At 39.1% G+C, this 24,844-nt stretch overlaps 1 protein-coding gene across 1 annotated transcript in view; it reads left to right on the forward strand.

The window, feature by feature from the left end:
- ATP8B4 (ATPase phospholipid transporting 8B4 (putative)) overlaps positions 1 to 24,844 on the forward strand; it is a 370,299-nt gene that overhangs the window by 273,591 nt on the left and 71,864 nt on the right. The window contains exons 13-17 of the mRNA XM_049897713.1: positions 271 to 467; positions 7,721 to 7,929; positions 11,023 to 11,069; positions 14,236 to 14,401; positions 17,478 to 17,666. Of these exons, the coding sequence (XP_049753670.1) occupies positions 271 to 467; positions 7,721 to 7,929; positions 11,023 to 11,069; positions 14,236 to 14,401; positions 17,478 to 17,666 (808 nt within the window). The remainder of the gene's footprint in view (positions 1 to 270; positions 468 to 7,720; positions 7,930 to 11,022; positions 11,070 to 14,235; positions 14,402 to 17,477; positions 17,667 to 24,844) is intronic.

Genomic DNA, 24,844 nt, shown 5'->3' on the forward strand with positions numbered 1-24,844 from the left:
TTGTTTTTAATCTGTGAAGTGTGGATAAATAATGATTATTTCTGTCTCTCAGAGTAAATGGGAGAATTAAATGAGAAAATGTATGTAAGATAGCCAAATCACTGACTTAAAAATGTTAAATTTTACTGATATGACTAATGTAAGAAAAGCTTTGCGTAAACTTACTTTTCAAATGGCAATTTCTTAGATCTAGAAGTGTAATTAGATCATGATGATATGACTAGTTTTGGGTTCAAGTTCACCTTAACCAGACTTCTATTCTCATTGCAGATTTTTGGGCTTCTGGCATGCTTGGGAATTATTCTTGCAATAGGAAATTCAGTCTGGGAGCAGCAAGTCGGGGAACAATTCAGAACTTTCCTCTTCTGGAATGAAGGAGAGAAGAACTCCGTGTTCTCAGGATTTTTAACATTCTGGTCATATGTTATTATTCTCAATACCGTTGTACCTATTTCACTCTATGTGAGGTAAGAGGAGAGTTTATACTTCAGAAAGGCCAATTCATCAAAAAGCCTTTGTTTCATGGAATCTTTTTTCAGTTTTACAGTCACAGCAACGAGTAGAAGTCTTGCTGTAACTGCTGGTAATCTGCTGCGTCTGTTACAAATGAGGCAACTAAGCTGTTTAATCTATTTAACTTTTGAAAACACAAAAGAACTGTCGATGAGTCAATTCCAACTCGTAGCAACCCTATAAGACAGAGTAGAGCTGCCCCATAGGGTTTCCAAGGCTGTAAATCTTTACAGAAGCTGACTGCCACATCTTTTTCCTTTGGAGCAGCTGGTAAATTTGAACCGCTGTCCGTTTTGGTTAGCAGCCAAGTGCTTTAACCACTGTACCACCAAGGCTCCTGTTTAACTTTTACGTTTTCAAATTACAATAAATACATTTTATTTTCTTCCTGATTCAATTTAGTTTGTTAGGAATGTTTTTCTCTGAACTACATAAACTACACCATAATCTCATAAAAAAAATCTCATGCAACCTGATTAATTAGAATTTTGTTGATGCTGGGTGGAAAAATCGAAGACCATCTGGAGAGATCTATTAAGATGGCGCCTTCCTGCCACTAGTCTGCACCTGCTTCTACCACTTGCTGGCTCCATAACCATAGGCAAGTCACTTTACCTCCCAGGTCTCAGTTTCCTCATTTTTTTAAAGTGGAGATATTAATAGTTCTACTTTAGAAAATTGTATGAAAAGTAAATAAGTTAATGCATGGAAAACTCTTAGAAGAACACCTGGTCCATGGAAACAGCTTAATGAATATTATTTTTTTTCTGTTATTAGTGTTACCTATAAATGAGTGTACCCAAAGGAGTTGAAACATCATGGGGGATGTTCGTCCTTGTTAAATAAGGAGAAGTGTGACTCTTAACTCCTACTCTACAAGTTGGCCTGCCATTTCTAGATTTGGTTCAACAAACTAGAACTAAAATTTTCCCTCTCTGTATGTGTGTGTGCATGCTTCTGTGTGTCTGATAAGACTTAGAAGTTGACCCTGGAGTCCGTACCTGAGACATTCTTGTTCCTAATCCTACGAAGACTGAGCCAAACAGTCTCAAAACACACTGGAGCCAGGAAGGAACTTGGTTGTTTGACACACCAGTATTTTAACAATATCAGTATTTTAACAATACACAGAATTATCAGCTCGAAATCCCTACTAATTTTTATGAGCTTCTTTTTCTCTCTTTCCAAAATTCTGGCTTTGAAGAAGCAAAGGGAGTATAACGCATAACATCTAGCCTCGTTTTGGATAGTGGTCAGCAAACTGAAATGTCAAGTTGTGGGAAGCTGACTTGTAGTGGTGGCATGTGGCCACAGTGCCACAAATTGCTTTGAACCCTCTGGAACTGTGGGCAGAGTGGGCTCTATTTAAACCGTATCCTACTGGCTCCTCTTTGATTCCGAGGACCTCGCGTGCTTGTGTCCAATTATAAAGTTGGTGGTAAACCCTGCTCATTGCCAGAAGAGCTATTGTCAGCTTTTATAGCTTTCCTTTTATGTCCTATATGAATAATAAACATGCATGCTGGCTTACCATCTGCACATGTGCCATTTCTTATGTCCTCGTGGAAGGAGTATATTCTGTATAAACTCTTTCTTTGAACATTTTTTTCTTTGCCAGTTTTCATTTAACGATTTGAAAGATTGATTTTTCTTTTTTTTTTTTGTTTTTTGAGGCTAGACCCCCAGGTGAGCATCTCTTCTCCCTTTAATGTTTCTCCTGGAGTTGTGGAAAGAAAGTCAGTTTAAAATAGTCCAAATGCAAGTTCTGGTCTTGGTGCTACCACTAATAGCTGTGTGATCTTAGGGAAAGCACTGGGCTTCTCTGTGTTGTAGTTTGCCTGACAAATATTGGCTTCTCTGTAAAATTAGGGCATTGAAATAATTGATTTCTGAGTTCTTTTCTGCACCTTATCTTTAACTGGTAGCCCTGGTGGCTCAGTGGCTAAGTGCTCAGCTGCTAAATGAAAGGTCAGCAGTTTGAACCCACCAGCTGCTCTGTGGGAGAAAGATGTAGCAGTCTGCTTCCATAAAGTTTACAGCCTTGGAAACCCTATGGGGCAGTTCTGCTTTGTCCTTTAGGGTCGCTATGAGTTGGAATTGACTCAAAGGCAATGGGTTTGGTATCTTTAAATAAGTTTCCCTGGGTGGCTCAAGTGGTTTGCGATTGCTTGTTAACCTTAAGATTGGCTGTTCCGACCCACCCAGTGGCGCCATGGAAGAAAGTCCTGACAACCTGCTTCTGTAGAGATTTAAAAAAAAAAAAAAAGCCCTAAACCAAACCTGTAATTGTTGATTCTATTCTATCTCATTGTGACCCCATGTTGACAGAGTAGAACTGCTTCTTAGGGTTGCCTTGGCTGTGATCTTAATGAAAGCAGATCACTGGGCTCTTCTTCCGAGGTACCATTGAGTGGGTTTGAACTGCCAGCTTTTAGGTTAGTAGTTGGGTGCAAACCATTTGCCAAGAAAACCCTATAGAGCCGTTCTACTTACTGTGTAACACGTGGGGTTGCCGTAAGTCAGAATCAGCTCCATGGCAATGGGTTTGTTTTTTGGTTTACCTTTAGATAGCATTTTATACCTCATATAAAATGTTCTCACATACTTTATCTCATTTACATCTCCCAACAATCTTTTGAGGTAGTTATTGCTGAACTTATTTCACAATGAGGAGATGGTTTGCTCAGGATCACGGAGCTAGTTAGGGGCAGGACCAAGATCAAAATCCGTTTTCTGATGCTTGGCACAGGGTTTTACCTCCATACCTAAGCTACGTATGATTTGTTATTCAGCAAAGATGTCAGAAAAAGAAAAGAAGCTAAAATTCTTAATTTTTTTGTGAGGCATGGCACCGATGAAGGTAAGTGTGAGCTGTTCTCGCACCCAGTAAGAGCAGTAATCCTACCTCGGCTTCAGGGAAAACGTGTTCCAAGGGAGATCAGGTTACTCGGCCTCAAGACTGAGACAGAGGAAAACTCATTCCTAGGCATTTCAGCTCAGAGGAATGAAGGCCTTCTGCAATCGCTTCAATTAGGCTTTTGAATAAATATGAAGAATAAATTCATGCCATCTGTTGCTTGAAGGTAAACATCCCAAACTCACTTTGAATGGTTAATAATTGCAAGTGAGCCCTGGATGTTTGCTGTGGAAAAATATTTCTATGCTGTTGATTTGTTGATATGTAGTGTTAAAACATACCCAGCTACAGTTTTACAATACTCCCAAGGAATTAGCTTTTGAGAGTTTTTCTCCCCTAAAGCAATGGGTTTTTTGGTTTTTTTTAAGCAATAGGGGAAACCCTGGTGGTGTAGTGGTTAAGTACTACGGCTGCTTTACCAAAGGGTTGGCAGTTCCAATCCATGAGGCTTTCCTTGGAAACTCTACGGGGTAGTTTTACTCTGTCCTACAGGGTCACTATGAGTCCAAATTGACCCGATGGCAACGGATTTGTTTGTTTGTTTTAAAGCAATAGGAGCTCATTTCCATGTTGCTTGCTTTGCCAGGTAATGGGTGGGATCCTAAGTCCTGCTCTTGGAATGTCAGGCAGAAAACACTAGGTGACCTGATCACTCTAACTCCGAATGTTTGTTTCTTCGCTGCTGTTAGGAAGCAAAGGGCTGATTGTTTCACGATGACTCTTCTAACTCCTTTTTTCCCAAACAAAAGGATACTACTCTTCCTCTCTACGGACTATTTTAAGCTCGAAGAGTCTGAGTGAATTTAGAATTCTTCCGTTGGCCACTGCTGTGACGTGGAAGACTCAAATCCTGTTCTGTTCATTTTGCTTTGAGTTTTCAGGGTGCTGCTAGACTGTCAGATAAATGAAAGCTTCAGGTGGTTTGCACAGTTACCTGCACCATGTCGTTTTAAGACCAGGTCTACAATGACATTACCAAATGCCTCAATTCTACTCTCAGTTCTGTGGTTAGTTAGTTGTGTGACCTTGGGTTAGTCACTTAACCTCTGTAGGTCTAAGTGTCCTTTTGGTGAGATTAGGGACTAAAGGGTCGGAATTCATTCATTTAGCGCTGGTTGCCTATGACAGTCAAGGAACTGTGGCCCAGTGTAAGCGCTAATGCTTTCTGAGTAAATGGAATAAGGGAAACAACAGGGAATCAGACAGGAACTTACAAGGAAGCAGGGGGAGGGGGAGATACAGAAAAATTCAAACCGCCGAGCTTTTGGTTAACAGACGAGCTCTTAACCACTACGCCACCAGGGTTCCAACCCTCACATGAAAATATATAAATAAGAACATGCAGTGTGACTTATTTATCTTCATATCATTTGATTCTACCTTGTCATAGTGTGATTTTTAGTTTGTGAGAAAAAAAGTATTACCATTCAAATAGTTAGAAAATAAAATGGCACCTTATCACTTCTGGAGAAAGAAGCATAGATATGTCATGTACTTATAGAAATACCTGTTGCCATCGAGTTGATGGCAACTCATCATCCCATAGGGCTTCCAAGGCTGTGCTCTTAACGGAAGCAGGCTGCCACATCTTTGTTGCGTGGAGTGGCTGGTAGATTTGAACCGCTGACCTTTTGGTTAGCAGACAAGGCTTACCACTGAGACCACCAATGCTCCTCTACTTATAGAACTAGAAGTATGTAATCTAATACCCAGAAAGGACATGGGTGTGATCTAGTTCAATTGTCCTGGTTTACAGAGGAGAAAATCAAGGCTTAATTCCTATTAAAAGCAGAAGTAAGCTAAGGTTCCTGCTATTATCATTACTATTGTATACTATTCTAGCTCTCCTTGTTAATAGACTAAGACCTGAAATTGAAATATCAACGAACAAAATAAAACATGAAACTGAAATAAAACCGTTAGAAAAGAAGGTAAATTTATTATTTACAGACAATGTGATTATAGACCTAGAGGATCCAAATGAATAATCTGCAAAACTCTTAGTATTAATAACAGAATTCAGTTAGGTTTCTGATTATGTGAGCAATATATATTAAAAAAAAAAAAATGAAAGCTTTCCTTTAGGCCAATGGTAATTTAAGAAACTATTCCATTAATAAAAAGATACGATGTCTAGGGACAAATTTATCAAGTTATAGTGTGGAACTATGTGAAAAACAAAATAAAAATAAATTTTACTCACAGAAGTACTTTTAAAAATTGAATTCATGAAAAGATTTATCCTCCTTTGTCTTATAAAATACCAGTTCTTTTTAAATTGCGTTTAGTATGTTGCTGTTGTTGCCAGGTACCATTGAGTCAATTTCCACTCATAGCAACCCTAGAGGACAGCATAGAGTAAGTGCCCTGTAGGGTTTCCAAGGCTGTAATTTTACAGGAGCAGACTGCCACATCTCTCCCGTGGAATGGCTGGTGGATTTGAACCACTGACCTTTTGGTTAGCAGCTGAGTGTTTTAACCACTGCACTACCAGGGCTCCTCTGAGTTTAACATAGGCCTAATTAAAGTCCCAAATAGATTTTATGAGGAAACCGATACATTGATTCCAAAGTTGATCTAGAGGAATACACAAGTGACAACAACTGAGAAATTTTTGAAAAAGAAGGGAATAAAGGTGCTCTTGTCTTTTCCCAGTTATTGCAGAGTTTTACCAAGCTACAATAATGTAGAAAATAGATGCATTAGTGACATAGCAGTGAAAACAACTAAAGCCCAAAAAGAGATAATAGTGAGTAAAATAACTTGTATATGACACAAGAAGCATCCCAACTAAATGGGGGAAAGGGTTTAAGTTCAACAAATGGTGATGAAAGGTTTTTCCCTTATATATATGCCAGTTGTAATTTATGTCACTGAGTTGTACATGTGAAAAATGTTGAAATGGCAGATGTTGTGTTATGCATATTTTCACAACAATACAAAAAGAAAAAAAAAATAAATGTAAAGAGATCAATAAAGAACTAGAAGAAAAATACAGACGTCTATATATAAAAGTGGCTGGTGAGTTCGAACTTTCAGTTAGCAGCCAAGTACTTAAGCACTGTGACACCAGGGTTCCTTAACCTTGGCATCAAACCCAAACCCAAACCCGATGCCGTTGAGCCAGTTCTGACTCATAGCACCCCTACAGGGCAGAGTAGAACTGTCCCATAGGGTTTCCAAGGAGCAGATGGTAGATTTGAACTGCCAGCCTTTGGTGAGCAGCATAGGGAGGTGTATATAAGCAAAACTCCCAAATTAGAAACTCTAAAGGAAAAAAAATTGATATATTTGACTGATTAGAAAGTGAAAATTTCTGCATGTCAAAAATAAAACAAATGATAAATTGGGTAAATGTATCATTTTTTGACGAAAAGCCGACGGCCTTTACGTATACAGAATCTTACAATCAGTAAGAAACACAATACCCCAGAAAGGAAAAAGAAAAAAAAAAAAAGGAACACAATTAGATAATTCTGAGAAGAAATACAATTGGCCAATAAAATATGAAAAGAATGTTCACGTCACAGATCAGAAAAGAAATGCTAACTAAAACAGTAATGAGATGCCTTTTGAATTGTCATATAATAAAAGATGAGTCTCAGTAACCTGATGGTAGAAGCTTAAATTGTTCTAACCTTTTTGGCCATCAATTTATTATTATGTATGAATGACATTGAAAGAGTTCATACCCTTGGCAAGAGAAATTCCACTTCTAGAGTTGGGAAGTCATAAATCATCACCAGAACATGAGGCAATGTTCATTTCCTGGTAGATGGGCAAGTTAATATGACAGCCTACCCTCTTCACGCTCAGTCTATTATGGTTTGATTATGGCTTCATGGAGATATTACTTTCTACCACTCTTGGCAAAGTGGAGCCATACAGACAATGCACTGGGCGGAAGGTCCTGGAAACACATTTCTCAGGATGTTCTGACAAACATAAAGATGTTCCAACAAATGTCTTTAATAGTTTTCCCTCAGACATAGGAGGAGATGCAAACTACTAGGGTACACAAGGAACCTCCACTAGGCCATTTTAATGTAAATAGAGAAGCCTGGAACATTCCCTAGGGCTCCAGGCTAACCTGGACTGTCTACTATTTCCTGGTGCTGCAAAGGAGTAACTGAGAAGGGTTTGTGAAGACTTTTTGCTGAGATGCCTCTGAAGATCAATGGGGCCTAGGGACGCAGCATACGCTTTTCCTAAACTCCGATGACTTTGGCAAAGCTTTGTGTGTTCCGAAATTGATGGAGTGTTTCTTTTTTCTGTTGTAATGGCTGACAGTGTGGAAGTAATTCGTCTGGGACACAGTTATTTTATAAACTGGGACCGGAAGATGTATTACTCCGGGAAAGCAACACCTGCTGAAGCTCGAACAACAACACTCAATGAGGAACTGGGCCAGATTGAATATATTTTCTCTGACAAAACGGGTACCTTGACGCAAAACATCATGACTTTTAAAAAATGCTCCATCAACGGGAGGATCTATGGTAAGGAAAGCAGTTCCTTTTTATTAATAATTATTAACAGTTCTTAAAACAAAACAAAACAAAACAAATTCTTGTTTTATGGAAAGCAACTCTCAATATATTTTTTAATAAAAAAAAAAACAAAGCCATCACTCACTTTCTTTTTACCTTGGGCTCCGTCAGCATCTAACATAGTGGCTGGCACGTAATACATACACTCAGTAAATAATTGTTGGGTGAATCAGCTCTGGATTTGATGTTAGTGAACCTGTCTGTATGCTTGTGAGAATGTACTATTCATTCCCAAGAATTCCCACCCCACAGGGCCACCTGAGTGGTCAGATACGCTCTATCATCCATACCCAGTTCCTATTTGCATACCTGTGTCGGAATGTTTTGAGTCGGAATCGACTCCAAGGCATTGGTTTGGTTTGGTCAGAATGTTGTTGTTAGTTGCCATTGATTTGCTCCATCTCATGGCAACCTGACGTATAGCAGAATGCCTAACAATGTAAACATTGCTTGCTCCTCCACCATTTTCACGATCCTTGATACATTTGAGCCCATTGTTGAGGCTTTTATATCATCCATCTCACAGAGAGTTTCCCTTGTTTTCATGGATTCTGTACATTACCAAGCATGAAGTCCTTTTCTAGCGACTGGTCTTTACTGAATTAACTACAGCAACGGGTTTAGTTTGGGTTTTTGGTATTTTTAGAGACTTTTATTACAAGATGCGTATCCCAAGATCTTTGCAAATCTCCAAACTTACAAACCCCATGTTAGTTTGTAATTTCCCTTATAAAAAGTAGGGTAGTAACGAAAAGATTTAAGTAGTGCTTTAGACCCTTAATTTGTTAAATATAAGACTTAAGTAGTTTATAAGCCATTAAAATACATCCTTACTAAATAAAACATTCTCAGAATGTTTCAGAATCACTTTTTGCTTTTTTCATCAGGTTGGATTCACTTATATCATAGATCTGGGCTTTGGGGAAATTTGGCATTCTACTCTGATTTGTCTAAATCTACTTTCTGGTAGAACCATCACTTTCTTAGACTTCTTTAATTCCTCTTCACTCCCATCACCAGCGCTATAAATGTGTTTTTTTAGGGGGGCATTTTACTAAAAGAAACAGAGCTTTTTGAAGAAAATTATTATTATTTCACTGGAGTTATTGCATTTGGGATATTGAATAGAAAATAACCCCAGTGGGTATGAGATTTAAATTCCAGGTGCGGGGCAAGGTTCATGCACTAGCTCAGAGCCTTTTCCCACAGAGCACACATCATTCCGTATTCAGATCTCAGACCCTGCAAAACGACAATGACTGTGTGTCAGGTGCTTTTGTGGTCATATCATTGAGTAGTGAAAGAGGAGTCTTGCCGTCAAAAACCCACTAAGCTGGCATTTTTTGTTTTTGTTCAGTCATGTTACTTTAAACTGTCTGTTTTTTAGTTTCCTTACCCATAAAAGCAGAATGAAAATCTTCATCTTTAAGTTTGTTGTACGGATAAGTGATGATGTAAGCTACTGGTACATGGTTGATGCCTGTAATTCTTATTCTTATTTAAGAAGTATAATCATTGCAATGGTTATTACATCTTTAAATGCCAAGCAAAAATTAGGGGTGGGAGACTTACAAGCTCCAAAATAGGAGAAGGCTAAAATAAATTATGCTCCATCTATAGTCATGGGCTATTATACAGCTGTTCAAAATGAAATGCACGAGGAACTTCCAATGACAGGGGAAATTCTCGCAGTGGTTATAACAGCAGGAACCAAAAATTTATGAACAATATGATGAATAGATATTCACATCCACACACACACACACACAAAATCACCCCCCCCCCCAAAAAACCCTAAAAACCCAGAAATACTGATTATCTCTAGGTGGTGGGACTATTAATGATTTTTACTTTCTATTTGGTTTTTACTGTAAACATTCCATATTTTTCAAAAAAAATTCTACAATATGCGCATGTCCATTTTACACTAAGAACACAGATTGCCACATTCTCTGCTTGCAAGTAGCACAGACATCATTTTAAAGTTTATGCGCTAATTTGTCGTTGACATTATGCAGATATGACTAGCCCACACCACGACAGGCAAAGACTTACTCCCCAGGTTCTAGCACTGACTGCAACTGGTCTGTTTAGACTATAATTTTTGATTCCCCAACAGTGGAAATAAATGCGAAAGACATAAATTTGCCTTTCCTTTTGCAAGCGTTCCTCCCACATTAACATAAGCTCACTGCTCTGTAAGGTTCGTATCTAATCTTTCAAGTTGCGAGTATCATAGATACAGCAGAGTAAGAAAACTTACAGAAAAAATACAATTGAGAGCTGCCTCTTTTGTTTTGATGTCTACTGCATTTTACTTCTCTATGGGCAAGACCTGAGCATCTGCGTTAATTGTCATGTCTAGGGTTACAGTTTGCACATGCTTCTAGAAAGTCTACATTTGAACGCATATTGCCATCTAGTATTGATACTTTAATAAATAAGTGCATTCCTTAAGACTAAATGTCTAAATCTAGTTTCAATTTCATTTACTTTTATTTTTATTTTGTTGTTGAGAATATGCTCAGCAAAACATACACCAATTCAACTGTTCCTACAAGTACAATTTAGTGACATTGATTTCATTCCTCAAGTTGTGCAACCACTCTCACCCTCCTTTTCTGAGTTGTTCCTCCCCTGTTAACATAAACTCACTTCTTCCTAAGGTGTCTATCTAGTCTTTCCAAGTTGCTGTTGTCACTTTGATCCCATATAGATAGTGCTTAAAGAGTATAATGCTCAAGGCTAAGCTATTGCTTGGTTTTAAGAAAAATTCAGGGGATATTTTTATTTAAAGCTTAAAGATTATCTCAGAGCAATAGTTTCAGGGTTCCTCCAGCCTCCATGGCTCCAGGAAGCCTGGAGTCTGTGAGAATTTGAAATTCTGATCTGCATTTTCCGCCTTTTGATCAAAACTCTTCAACCAAAATGTTCAGTGATTGTAACAGGCACTATCTAGGTCTTTTGGTCTCATGGCAAAAGAGGCAGTTGTTCATGTTGTTTACAATTTCATTTACTTTTAATTCTCAATTTTTGTTCCAGCAGGTGAAGAACATGATGACCCAGGTCAGAAGACAGAAATGACTAAGGTGTGGAGGTGATCAAATTTTATTCTTAGTTTTACCTTCGAATTGTACATGTCTTTTTAAAATTATGAGTTCCTAGAAGCCAGATTTCTGCTATGACAAGATGAAGGATACTTGATATATTAGATTTAAAAAATACATTCATATGGTTGAAAATTCTTTGTCATCTATGTCCCCCAACCACAGTTCCTATATATTTTTAAAGTCTTTTAGAGATATTTTATATATACACAAGTAAATATATATCCTCCATTTTTTTATATGGACAACGCTACTGTTGTTGTTGTTAGGTGCTGTCAAGTCAGTTCTGACTCCTAGCAACCCTATGTATAACAGAACGAAATACTGCCCGGCCCTGCACCATCCACCCAATCCTTGCTATGTTTGAGCCCATTGTTGCAGCCACTGTGTCCGTTCATCTTTTATGCTGACCCTCTACCTTACCAAGCCTGATGTCCTTCTCCAGGGAGTGGGCTCTCCTGATAACATGTCCAAAGTACACGAGACAAAATCTCACCATCCTCGATTCCAAGGGGTACCCTGGCTGTATTTCTTCCAAAACCTACTTATTTGTTCTTCTGGTATATTCAATATTCTTGTTCCACTGCTATTCAGTAGGTTTTCACTGGCCAGTTTTTTCAGGAGTAGACCATCCGGTCCTCCTTCTTAGTCTGTCTTGGTCTGGAAGCTCTGCTGAGACCTGTCCACCATGGGTGACCCTGCTGGTAATTGATATACCGGTGGCATAGCTTCCGGCATCATAGCAACGCACAAGCCCCCACAGTATGACATGCTGACAGACAGTGGTAGTTAACATACATGCTACTACTCAATTTTCTTTTTTCTCTTGACAGTGTATTTTAGAGATATTTCTGTGTAAAACAATTTTTTTGTTTCATTGTGATCATTTTCGTAATCCTGTCCTTCTCTCCATTACTGGGGAGTAGGTTTGGGATTTAATTAGTTTTCTGCAGTATCTTTTCCTCTTCATGTTCTCTAGTTTACTTTTAATTTCTGCTTCTTTCTTGAACAGCTCACTTTCTTCTCCCTCTTTTACCTCGCTACCTCTTTCTTGAGTTTCTGCCTTGTGCTATTATTGCGTCATTGGATTGATGGCTTCATTTGGTTTTCCTTTTTAAAATTAATTATAAAATGTTTTGTTACAGTTTTCTTCTGCTCCATGGAAACAGGTCAGGGAGCTTCATATTCTATTTATTTTTTCCTGTACTTTTCTTACAAAAAAAACCAGTGTATAGTTTCTGTAGTGGCTCCTTTTTTAAAAATTATTATTCATTATTGAAGGACGTAAGTTTTTCCACATCAGATAGTTATGTGAGGTTTATTTACACGCGGAGCCAAGAGAATATTTTTCTTCTGATTCAGGATTTGGCGTTAGAAAGTGATTAGCTATAACTCAGGCTGGACAATGGAGATAAGTAAAGACTCTTTCTCTTTGCTAACTCGGAGTAAGCATGCTTCCTGGAAATACTGCTTTCCTGGAATTCCTTGTTTAGCCATACCTCTTCTGCCTCTGGCCAAACCAGGCAGAGGACCCTCCTTCTGAGGGTTGCTTCATACCTTTTACCACTGTTGCAAATAGGGATGTGACCCTTGCCTTTAAGAGTTGTGTTTTAGTGGGCTTTTTCTGAGCTCTTCAGCACCGTGAGCTAGCTCTCTTTGTGTCAGCTTCTCTCTGCTTCCTCCTGCATCACCCTCTCCTTCCTCAGAGTATTATCCTTCTTACCCATAATTCTTCCTTTCTCCTCCCACTTCTGCCCCCCCACCCCCAACTTTGGCAGCAACCAAAAAAAAATCCAAAGCCGGCCAAATCATAGTGACAGTAGAACTGCCCCAGAGGGTTTCCTAGCTGCATATGCAGTCTTTACAAAAGCAGACTGCCACATCTTTCTCCCATGGAGAGGCTGGTGGGTTCAAACCACCGACCCTTCGGTTAATAACCCACCTCTTAACGACTGTGCCACCAGGACTCTTCTCTTTGGCAGCAAATCCATCTTATTGAAGGAGGTGTGGCTTTTGATTCTTCTAGTTTCCCTGAAAATGGAGTCTGCCTTTTGTTTCTCATTCTTCCTCCCTCTCTTTTTTTTTTCTTTTTTGAGGGTGAGTTCCAGCAAGACAAAGAGGAAATGCTGACTTTATTCCATGCTTAGCAAATCAAAAGTTCGATGAATATTTCTCGACCAATTAGTGATCTGCCTCCAAATTCCTGCTTTTGTAATTCCAGAGATGCTTTTAGAGTACAGCAGCGAAGTCATCAGTGAGTGGGAAGGGAGCCTTCTGGAAGAGTTTGGCCTCTGGCAGACAAAGCCCCCTCCTCTATCCAGATTCATCTCTGTCCACATGCCCGAGATGCTTCATCCATCCTGTGCTCCTTAAAGCCTTTCCAAATGACCGCACCCCCTTTCTCTCTCATGCCTCTGCAAATGTTGTACCCTCAGCCTGAAGCCATCTTGCTCCAGCTCTCTGTCTGGCTCACTTTTGCTCACCCCTCCAGCCTCAACTTAGATGCTATATGTTCTGAGAATCTTTCCTTGACACCCGGCCCTCTTTCCCTGGTCCAATGTGCTTGCTTCATCATAGCACTTAGCACATCCTGTTGAAATTGCCTTTTTACTTGTCCCTGGCCTGATAAGACTGACTTTCATTGAGGGCAAGGATGGCATTTTGTTTCCTACTCTACCCCAGCACCCATAACTCCGCTTGGCACATAGTAGGTACATGATAAATATTTGATGAAGCTAAAAAAAGTCTGTAAGTGGACTCATACAATTCCACACCAGGTTTTGCTGCCAAAATCAGTTCAAAGCAGGTTAGATTTTGCCATCAAATAGATTTTGAAAACAATAACAACAATTCAATTTTCAGAGCTTCTTCATATTTGGAGTTACAATTAGTATTTGAGGATCTGTATAGCCCCTGGAGATTTTTCTTCCTCATATGCTTTTGAAAGATTCACTGCTTGGTGCATGACTCTGAAATAAGAAAATTGTATTCAACAGTAATGAAGAAACAGAAAGCCATTTTAAGTCCAGACGTTTGAGGCTGAAAAATCATACAAGCACTGACAATACTTACAGGACATTTTTTTTGAATTTTGAAAGATTATTGTTGGAATAAAACCTATAGTTTTGTTGTTTTTGTTCCCCTACAGAAAAAAGAACCTGTGGATTTCTCATTCAACCCCCAAGCAGATAAAAAATTTCAGTTCTTTGACCATAGTCTGATTGAATCCATTAAACTGGGTGACCCCAAAGTGCATGAATTCCTTAGGATACTTGCTCTCTGCCACACCGTCATGTCGGAGGAAAATAGTGCAGGTAAGTGGGTGAAAAGTCTGTGTATAGTCGTCAGCCTAATTTTTGTTTTCTAAATCAGAGCTTATGTTTTTTATAAAAACTGTTGGGGGTTTGGAGGATTTTTTAATTAATGGTGGAAAATTGCATGAGGTTAACCTGTCAGTAGCTTTTCTTTGTATTTATTTATATTCTGAACATTTTCCAAAAAAATATGGAGAGACTTAAACCACAAAAAAAAGAAAAGAAATGAAATCGATGAAAGGTATGAATCCAAATATGCTAATATAAGCAGATGAACTATTTCTTATGACTACCACATTGACTGTTAACTTTCTGGTTGCCAGGACCCATAGGGAAATACGAGTTGAGCCACGTAACTCCCATTGTTAGCATGTACATATAATTGATGCAGATGACCATCAGGCGTGTGCTTAGAATGAATTTTCCCAGTAATGGGGATACATTTACAATGATACTAAACAAACAAAGTAAACCAAACCCACTGCCGTCAAGTTGATTCCGACTTGGATAGTGACCCTGTAGGACAGAGTAGAACTACCCCATAGGGTTTCCAAAGCTATAAGTCTTTTACGGAAGCAGACTGCCACATCTTCCTCCCAAGGAACAGCTGGCAGGCTTGAACTGCTAACCTTTTGGTTAGCAGCCAAGTGCTTAACCACTGTACCACCGAAGCTCCTTCTACACTGATACTACTATACTTTTATTTAGACCCCACTTTTTTTATGAACAAGTTCTCACACTTATAAGATGGTTGTTTGGAACTCAGGGTTCATAGAATAGAACAGAACCATCTTGGCCACTTTAATACTGAAGTTGTGAGGCAGTCATGGAGAATCTGCTTCTTGCTCCAACTGACCCCAATCTGTTCCATTTACAAGTTTTATTTTTTTTTCAGCTCGACTCGATGGCAGTGGGTTTTTTTTTTTACCAGCTTTTGAGCCGAAATTACTACCCAAGTAATTTCAACTGAAAAGTGAAATATATATAACCAAGCAAACAAACAAACCAAACTCATTGCTCTCCAGTTGATTCTGACTCATAGCTACCCTACAGAACTGCCCCATAGGGTTTCCAAAGAGTGCTTGGTAGATTCGAACTGCCGACCTTTTGGTTAGCAGCCGTAGCTCTTAATCACTATGCCACCAGGATTTCCATATTACATATAGACTGCAATTACATATATATGTGTCTGCTTGTATATATGCACATGTATATGTATATATGTGTGTGTGTATATATTTGTTATTGTTGCTATTGTTGTTGTTGTTGGGACTACGTCCAAGCCATAGTTTTCTCCTGGATCATGCTAGTTTCACCCATCCCTCAGATTTTAATCACTGAAGATTCACAGGATTTAACCCTTGCATGAGGACTCATATAATTATTTTTTATGACTTTAACTGGTCTTACAATAATAATGCCAATGATTAATGGTATTTCTATAATTAAAATATAATAGTCATTATATTTTTATCTGGGGATATCACAATTCCTTTAAATTAAGCTTCTTTTATCTCTGCCTATGAGTTTCACTTCTAAAACTGTTTTATTTTTATAGCAACCTGTTTTTATTTTAATGTTTTACTATTCTCTTAGGTTTTTTGAGGACATTAATCATACTTAATTTGAAGTTTTGTTTTATCTGTTATGTTTCATGTTGTCAAGTATTCTTCTGTTTGTTGTGTTCTGTGCCTATCTTTCATGTTGTTCTCGGTTGTTTGATGATTTGTGGTTGAATGGTTTTTACTTTTAACAAAAAATAATTATAGAATACTGTATACATCAATATATATTAACAACTACTTTCTTACTGAAACAGGCTGCTCAGCCATATTGAAAACCCCAATCGACACCCTCTTTTTGTCTGGCTAACCACAAGCTTGTTTTGAGCAACATTTTTCAGGAAGTTGCAGCAGGTAGTGGCTCCATCCACTGAACTAGTCCGAGTTACACCTCGAAGCATGCGCAGGTTGAAGAAATCACATCCTTCAACTGACCCCCCACCCTGGACCCCCAAATATGGGCATGGGGGGGCTAAGGGCAGAAAGTTCCGGGTACCAAACCCAACCCCTGGCGCCATTGGAAACCAAAAGCTCCCCAGCCCCCTCAGCGAGCACGTGGCCTTGTGGTCACTAGACCCCAGCGCTCCTTGTACGCACAGACAATAAACTTGCCACTCTGTTTCCATTGCAATCAGTGTCCGTCTTATTTCAATCAGCTAATAGGACAGGACAAGAACCCAAGTGGTGTTACCAATGTAACCTGAACATGTATATGAATCAGTAAATATAGATCTAGCTCTGCCTATTCTAATTTATTTTTACTTACAAACATGATATAATCTTATATAAAAGGGCATATTTTATACATGCAGTTTTTTTTTTAAGTGTATTTTTATTTCTTTTTGCTTGCTTCCTTTGTTCTCTCTCCTCTCCCTTCCTTCCCCCAGCCCCAACACAGGCACAGTATCAGGTACCAAGTATTAACACCCTGGTTTGATGCCCTCTACTTGGAGAAATTTCTTGTATGCCTTCTCACAAAAATGGTCAGTGGCAGAGGACTGACGTGCAATTCAGAGCATCTGCTGCATCACCCTTTGTCTGTGTGATCTTGCAAAAATTGTGTAACATCTCTCAATCGTAGGTTCCACTGATATGAAATGGAGACCTAACTTTAACAACTTCTACCTCAAAGGCTTACCATGAGGATTTTATGAGTTAATATGTAGTAAAATGTTTTAGCTGTGACTGTTCCATGGTACATCTCTTATCACTGAAAATCCACAGATTTGGTCTCTGACCTAAGACACTCAGCGTAGCGGAGGGGCAGACTCAGGAATGGGCACCTCCACAGGAGATGAGAAGGTTTCAATGGCGGTCTGCCTGGAATCCTGTGGAATCCCAGAGGAAGGGCCCCTGGTCCAGCTGGTCGGTGAATAAGAGAGGCCTGAGCATAGGAAAGATTTCTAGAGCTGACGCTTGAGCTTGGCGTTGAAGAACAAGTTGGAGATGGCATTCTATGAATTTTAATTATTTTCAGTATTGATACACTATACGCCTGTTCCTTTCCCTTTTAGGCCAGCTGATTTACCAAGTTCAGTCACCTGATGAAGGCGCCCTAGTGACTGCTGCAAGAAATTTTGGATTCGTTTTTAAATCTCGAACCCCAGAGACTATAACAATAGAAGAACTGGGAACACTAGTTACTTACCAATTGCTTGCCTTTTTGGATTTCAGCAATATCAGAAAAAGGATGTCTGTCATAGGTACAGTTGATAGCTGAGATTATTTTTGATCTGTTGATTGTATTGTGATGATATTGATGCTTTTCAAGGATTATTTTGCTCTTGTTCCCGTGCTGAGAGTTGTGATATTCTTATAACTTTATGAACACCTGTAACCCGCACCTTTGCCTCAATGCTGTAGAAATAAGTATAATTTTTTTTTTTTAATGTTTAACCAGTGCTTGTTCTTTTCCCAGCCTGCTCTAGGCGCTCTACATTAATTAACTGATTTAATTGTCATAACTCTATAAGGTAGACACTATTGTTTTATATCCATTCAAGTTATAATGAAACTGAAACACAGAGAGTTTGAATAACTTGCCCAGGGTCACAGAGCTTGAAGTGAGATAGGTGGAATTCAAACCCAGGGAGTTTGGCTGCAGAGCCCATTGTCTTCATCACTGTGCTAACACTGGGTCACGATGAGTTTCTGATTTGTTGGCGCATGCTAGGTGTTGTTAATATTGTTGCCATCACCATCAGCTTGCTCATCTTCATCCTCGTTTTCTCTGCTCATCGCTGTTGCTAGAGATGGTTTCCTCATCTTTTACTTAGTGCCACAACAAATCGTGCTTTCCCAACTCAGCTGAACCCTCGGTGCTGCTTCAGTGTCCTTCCCATTCTTAATTAGCTCCTTTTCTCCTTCCTCACACAAGTGTCCCAAACCTTTGCCCTTTCCCAAGCCTTAAAGCCTGCGATGATCTCCTTTATTTTTGGAAGATAAACTTGTTTCCTTTCTCTAAGACCCTCAGGAATGCATACCATTGACTTCTTCTCTTTCCCTCCATCACCTTCATTCTCGAGCATTATCTTCATTCGTTCTTCCTCCTGCCTCAGAGAAAAATTGCTGTTATTCCTTTTTAAAGCTAAAGATTCTACCTGATGCCATTCTCTGTTCCCTTCCTCAGGGCATTGCTCCTTTCCTGCTTGCATGTACCTTTCATTTCTCCTTCAACAGTCCATAAACTTACATCTTAGACTTAGTCACATTCTTCTTATACTGTCCAGGACCAAGCACAGAGTTTGCTTGGCATACGGTAGGTTTTCTATAAATGTTTGTTAAATAAAATTGAGCCCAGTGGTTTGCAACTTATGAATATCCTGCTCATCATATTAAATTAGTTTCTACAGTGGCTAACGTGTATATGCGTAATGGTGGGGGGTTTGGTTTCCAACTACTGGAAACTATTCCTCAGAGATTGCTCTCAGCAGATAAAACCAAACAACATCTGAGGATGTTTATTTTTATCTTTTTGACCACAGGCTGTAGACAGTCACCATTAATGTTGCTAAAAAGTACACCTCCTCTCCTTGTTGGCCTAATTTTGTATCAGCAGGTGTTATCTTCTATTTGGAGCCTCGGTGGCTCAGTGGTTAAGAGCTTGGCTGGCAACCAAAAATGTCGGCAGTTTGAATCCAGCAATTGCTCCTTGGAAACTCTATGGGGCAGTTCTACTCTGTCCTATAAGGTTGCTATGAGTTGGAATCGACTCAAAGGCAATGGGTATCTTCTATTTACAGCCTCAGGGGAGGTGTTAATGATGCTGCTCTGAGGGCATTGACAAAAATCTAGGATTGCTGCGCTCGGAGATTTATGGCTTTTCTCCGGACTTGGTCACCATTACAGGTTGTGGAGAAATGGCAGCCCAACTGTAAACATTAGATGTTTACCTTAACAGATCCCACATGAAGAAAAATAACAGCTCAACACAAAATGCATGGAGATTCAAGAGCTTTTGGTTCTATTTAGTTTTTAATCAGGAGGAATCTAAAGGAGGGACTCCACTAGTATAGAAAAATCTCTGCAGTGTGATAACAAGACAAGCAATAATCCCAGTCTCATGACTGCCACAAGGCTTGGTCTGTAAAGATAGCACCCTGACGCCAAGGCTCAGACATTTGCTTTTAGTTACTTTCTTTCCTTTTTTTGTTTGTTTTGCTTTGTTTTGTTTTGGGGGGGTTATATAAACAAATTTCACACATCGAATCAGTGATGTATAGTTTCAATAGCAGTAGTACTTTTATTCCGAGGCAAGAGATCTGTCTTCAACATCCAAAATAGTGACCCATCAGCAATTTATTTTGTATTTAAGCTAGAAAAGACCAGTTGCTGTCGAGTTGACTCTGACTCATGGTGACTCCATGTGTGTCATAACCCACGGCCATCGAGTCGATTCCGACTCATAGTGACCCTACAGGACAGAGTAGAACTGCCCCGTAGAGTTTCCAAGGAGCACCTGGCGGATCCAAACTGCCGACCTTTCAGTTGGCAGCCGTAGCACTTAACCACTATGCCACCAGGTTTTCTATGTGTATCATGGTAGAACTGTATTCCATCGGATTCTCAGTGCCCGATTTTTCAGGAGTAGGTCACCAAGCCTTTATTCTGAGGTGTCTTTGGGTGGGCTTGAACTTCCGACCTTTCGGTTAGCATCTGAGTGGATTAACTGTTTGTACCACCCAGGAACACCTAATTTAACTAGAGTTCTGTCATTTTCCTTGTTGATGGTGTATTGCCCTCTGACACTCATACCATATTCCCCACCCCCTGATTTAAGTCAGATGTGTCTAAATAAAAACAGGTTTCTATAAAGAATTCTTGCAGAGGAATAGGATATACCAAATTGGTAAATGTATAGACTTCATTATATAGTTTTGGAAGGACTGATTCTGCAGGTGGGGATCATTATTTCTATAGATAAAAATAGAGGATAAAATTCAAGGAGAGTTATTAATAGAGGGGGAATGGAAGATAATCGTTACAGAGAATAAATTATAAATGCCCCTTGAAAAGCTCTTACGAGATCTTTAGACAAGGTGTTGTTCAAGTCTAAACCGTTTAAAGATGATTGAAGTACAAATCCCACTGCTACGGAACAGCATTTTTCTGTGTGGGTGTAGGAGCAGCAACCCAACTGAGATGTGGCAAAGTAGAGTTATCTGCCAGCCTTCATGGTGCTGCTGTTGCAGCTGCTTCTTACAGTGTAAACCTGGAAGCCATTCGTGACTTTTAATTTTTTCTTTACATTGCAAAGGCATAGGTACTGCTTTCAATTATTTCTGCATGATTATAGTTCAATTCAATTATAGGCAAATATTTTAAGTGCTTACTATCTTCCAAGAAATTGAAGCTCAGGCAGAATGTGGTACACTTGAAAAATTGAAAGATAGTCTGTGTGGCAGCATCCAGGAGTAGGCAGTGAAAGGAGACAGGAAATAGACTCATCAGCTCTTGATGAACTCTGTATATGACATGTTAAGGAGTCCAAGCTTGAGCCTAAGGGTAGAGAGAAGCTATTGCAGGATTCTGAGCATCAGTGTGAAGATGACCCTGGCTAGAATATAAAGAACAGTTTGGAAGGAAGCAGGACCAGGATCGGTAAAACAAGTTAGGTTAATGTAATAACTTAGACAAGAGAGAATGTGGCAGAGAGAAGTGCATGGCTTTGATTGGGTGTATAGATGGCAGAGGGGGAGGAGCTATGAGTGATGCCCGATTTCTGATTTGGAAGACGGAGTGGGTGGTGAAGCTGGTCACTAAGACTGGGGACCTAGAAGAAGTAGCTAGTTAATTGAAGAAAGTGATTAGTCTATTTTGAATTTGATGTGTCTGGGAACATTCAAGGGGAGATGTCCAATTGGTAGCTAGATGTACAGGTCAGAAGGAGCTGGACTTGGGCAGGATATACACTTTTGAGACGAGTTAGCCTGTAGATAGACTTAAAGCCATAGAAATGAATACAATCGCCCAAGGAGAATGTGATGGATGGAAGGGGAAGTAGGATCTGGGTAAATCCTTGAAGAACACCAATATTTAAAGGACAAACAATGGGATAAGATTCTATAACCAAAAAACTATGACCCTTGTCTACATTCTGGCTATATGTCTATAGGAACATCATGTTCATATTTCTGATTTAAAATGGTTATGATCTGATTTAACTCATTTTAAAAAGGTTAACTTCTGAAATGGCTGAGATTTTACTAACTCTAAGGCTTCCTAACAGAAATTACGAGAAGCCTTGGATAGAAAAGAGACATAAAACTTGCTGAGCTGCTAAAGGAAATGTTTAGTGAGTAAACTCAAGCAGTATTGCATGAAATTGGATTTATACAAACTCAAATTTAAAGGAGCTAATGCTGAGTTAAGAAAGGGCGTCAAGGGTGGAAAATTTTTATTGAATCAGAAAATTATGGAGCTAAAAAGGACCGTAGAAGTTAGATTGTTTAGACATCTTCTTGTCACATATATGAACTGGACGTGGAGATGGTGAGGCTTGCACAAGTCACAGCCAGTTAATGATTTCCCTAGATGAGTTGTTCTCAATGTGTAGTCCAGGGACCACTGGGAGACCTTGAGGGATTTTCAGGGGATCTACAAATGCAAAGCTGCTTTTATAATACTATCGAGATGCTATTTGCCTTTTCCACATTCGTTCTTTCATGAGTGTATATTGGAGTACTATGGAGGTCACGTGACATGTGGTATCACAAAAGACTAAGTACAGAAGCAGATCTCAGAATCTGTCTTCTCTTCAGGCAGATATTAAAGAAATTTGAAATTATGTAAAAATTTCCACTTTCTCACTAAATTTTTTTGTTTCAGGAAATAGTTATTTTTTATAACAATGGTATATTAATATGTAATAGGCTGATTATTATTATTATAATAGTATTTTAATTGATATAATACAGTTGATATAATAAAATCTATCAGTTTTAATTTCTAATATGGTAAATATTGATATATATACATATATGTATAACTCACAAAAAAGCTCTTTGGAGTGCTTGCTAATTTTTAAGAGTGTAAAGAGGTCCTAAGACCAAAATATTTGAGAGCTAACATCCTAGACTAGGCTATAAATAGCAATCAGAGATTAATTGCCCTGGCAGATGGAGACTGTACATACTCGCCTTTATAGTCCTTATGCTGGAAGGAGAAGATATGGGGAAATTCTTAGGTTGTTGTAGAAGACAATCAAGAGAAGGCCTTTTTTAGGCTTAATTTGATTTTTTTCCCCATTTGGGCAATTAGATAAAGGTTAGCATACGTTTTTCTCTTTGTTTCCAAATGTGGACAATTAGAGCCAAAACAGAAGAAAAACTGCATGAGTTCTGGCAGTAGGAAAGCCAACCAAGGGGACAGAACACAAGCCCCAGACAAATCCCAACACTAATAAGTTTCCAGGGTGCGTTAGATCTCATCAAGCCAGGAAGAAACTAGTATGAGTGTTGACTAAAAGGGGCACTATGTGTTGGAATCAACTTGACAGCAACGGGTTTTTGGTTTTAAGGGTAGGTAGATGAGAAGAAACAGCTACAAACATCCATTAATAATCAGAACCTGAAATGTATGAAGTATGAATCTAGGAAAATTGGAAATCATCAAAAATGAAATGGAACACATAAGCCTCGATATCCTAGTCGTTAGGGAGCTGAAATGGACTGGTATTGGCCATTTTGATTTGGACAATCATATAGTCTCCTGTGCTGGGAATGACACTTAAAGAGGAATGGTGTTGCATTCATTGTCAAAAAGAACATTTCAAGATGTATCCTGAAGTACAGTGCTGCCAGTGATAGGATAATATCCATATGCCTACGAGGAAGGCCAGTTAACACAACTATTATACAAATTTATGCACCAACCACTAAGGCCAAAGATGAAGAAATAGAAGATTTTTATCAGCTGCTGCAGTCTGAAATTGATTGAACAGACAATCAAGATGCATTGATAATTACTGGTGACTGGAATGCGAAAGTTGGAAACAAAGAAGGATCAGTAGTTGGAAAATGTGGTCTTCATGATAGAAACAATGTCGTCAATCAAATGATAGAATTTTGCAAGACCAATGACTTCTTCATTGCAAATACCTTCTTTAACCAACATGAACGGTGACTATACACATGGACCTCGCCAGATGGAACACACAGGAATCAAATTGACTACATCTGTGGAAAGAGACAATGGAAAAGCTCAATATCATCAGTCAGAACAAGGCCAGGGGCTGCCTGTGGAACAGACAGACCATCAATTGCTCATATGCAATTTTCAAGCCGAAACTGAAGAAAATCAGAGCAAGTACACAAGAGCCAAAATATGACCTTGAGTATATTCCACCTGAATTTAGAGGCCATCTGAAGAATAGATTTGACACATTGAACACTGGTGACTGAAGACCGGACGAATTGTGGAATGACTTCAAGGACATCATCCATGAAGAAAGGAAGAGGTCATTGAAAAGACAGGAAAGAAAGAAAAGAACAAGATGGATGTCTGAGGAGACTCTGAAACTTGCTCACGAATGTCAAGCAGCTAAAGCAAAAGGAAGAAATGATGAAGTAAAATAACTGAACAGAAGATTTCAAAGGGCATCTCGAGAAGACAAAGTAAAAGTATTATAACGACATGTGCAAAGAGCTGGAGATAGAAAACCAAAACAGGAGAACACACTCAGCATTTCTCAAGCTGAAAGAACTCATGAAAAAATTCAAGCCTCGAGTTGCAATAGTGAAAGATTCCATGGGGAAAATATTAAACGACACAGGAAGCATCAAAAGAAGATGGAAGGAATACACAGAGTCATTACACCAAAAAGAATTAGTCAATCTCTGACCATTTCAAGAGGTAGCATATGATCAGGAACTGATGGTACTGAAGGAAGAAGTCCAAGCTGCTCTGAAGGCACTGGCGAAAAACAAGGCTCTAGGAATTGGTGGAATATCAATTGAGATGTTTCAACAAATAGATGCAGTGCTGGAGGTGCTCACTCGTCTATGCCGAGAAATATGGAAGACAGCTTCCTGCCCAACTGATTGGAAGAGATCCATATTTATGCCTATTCCCAAGAAAGGTGATCCAACCGAATGTGGAAATTATAGAACAATATCATTAATATCACACGCAAGCAAAATTTTGCTGAAGATCATTCAAAAACAGCTGCAGCAGTATATCGACAGGGAACTGCCAGAAATTCAGGCCGGTTTCAGAAGAGGACGTGGAACCAGCGATATCATTGCTGATGTCAGGTGGATCCTGGCTGAAAGCAGAGAACACCAGAAAGATGTTTACCTGTGTTTTATTGACTATGCAAAGGCATTCGACTGTGTGGATCATAACAAACTATGGATAACATTGCAAAGAATGGGAATTCCAG

Source organism: Elephas maximus, chromosome 10, assembly GCF_024166365.1.
Source record: "Elephas maximus indicus isolate mEleMax1 chromosome 10, mEleMax1 primary haplotype, whole genome shotgun sequence".
NCBI classification, from domain to species: Eukaryota; Metazoa; Chordata; class Mammalia; order Proboscidea; family Elephantidae; genus Elephas; species Elephas maximus.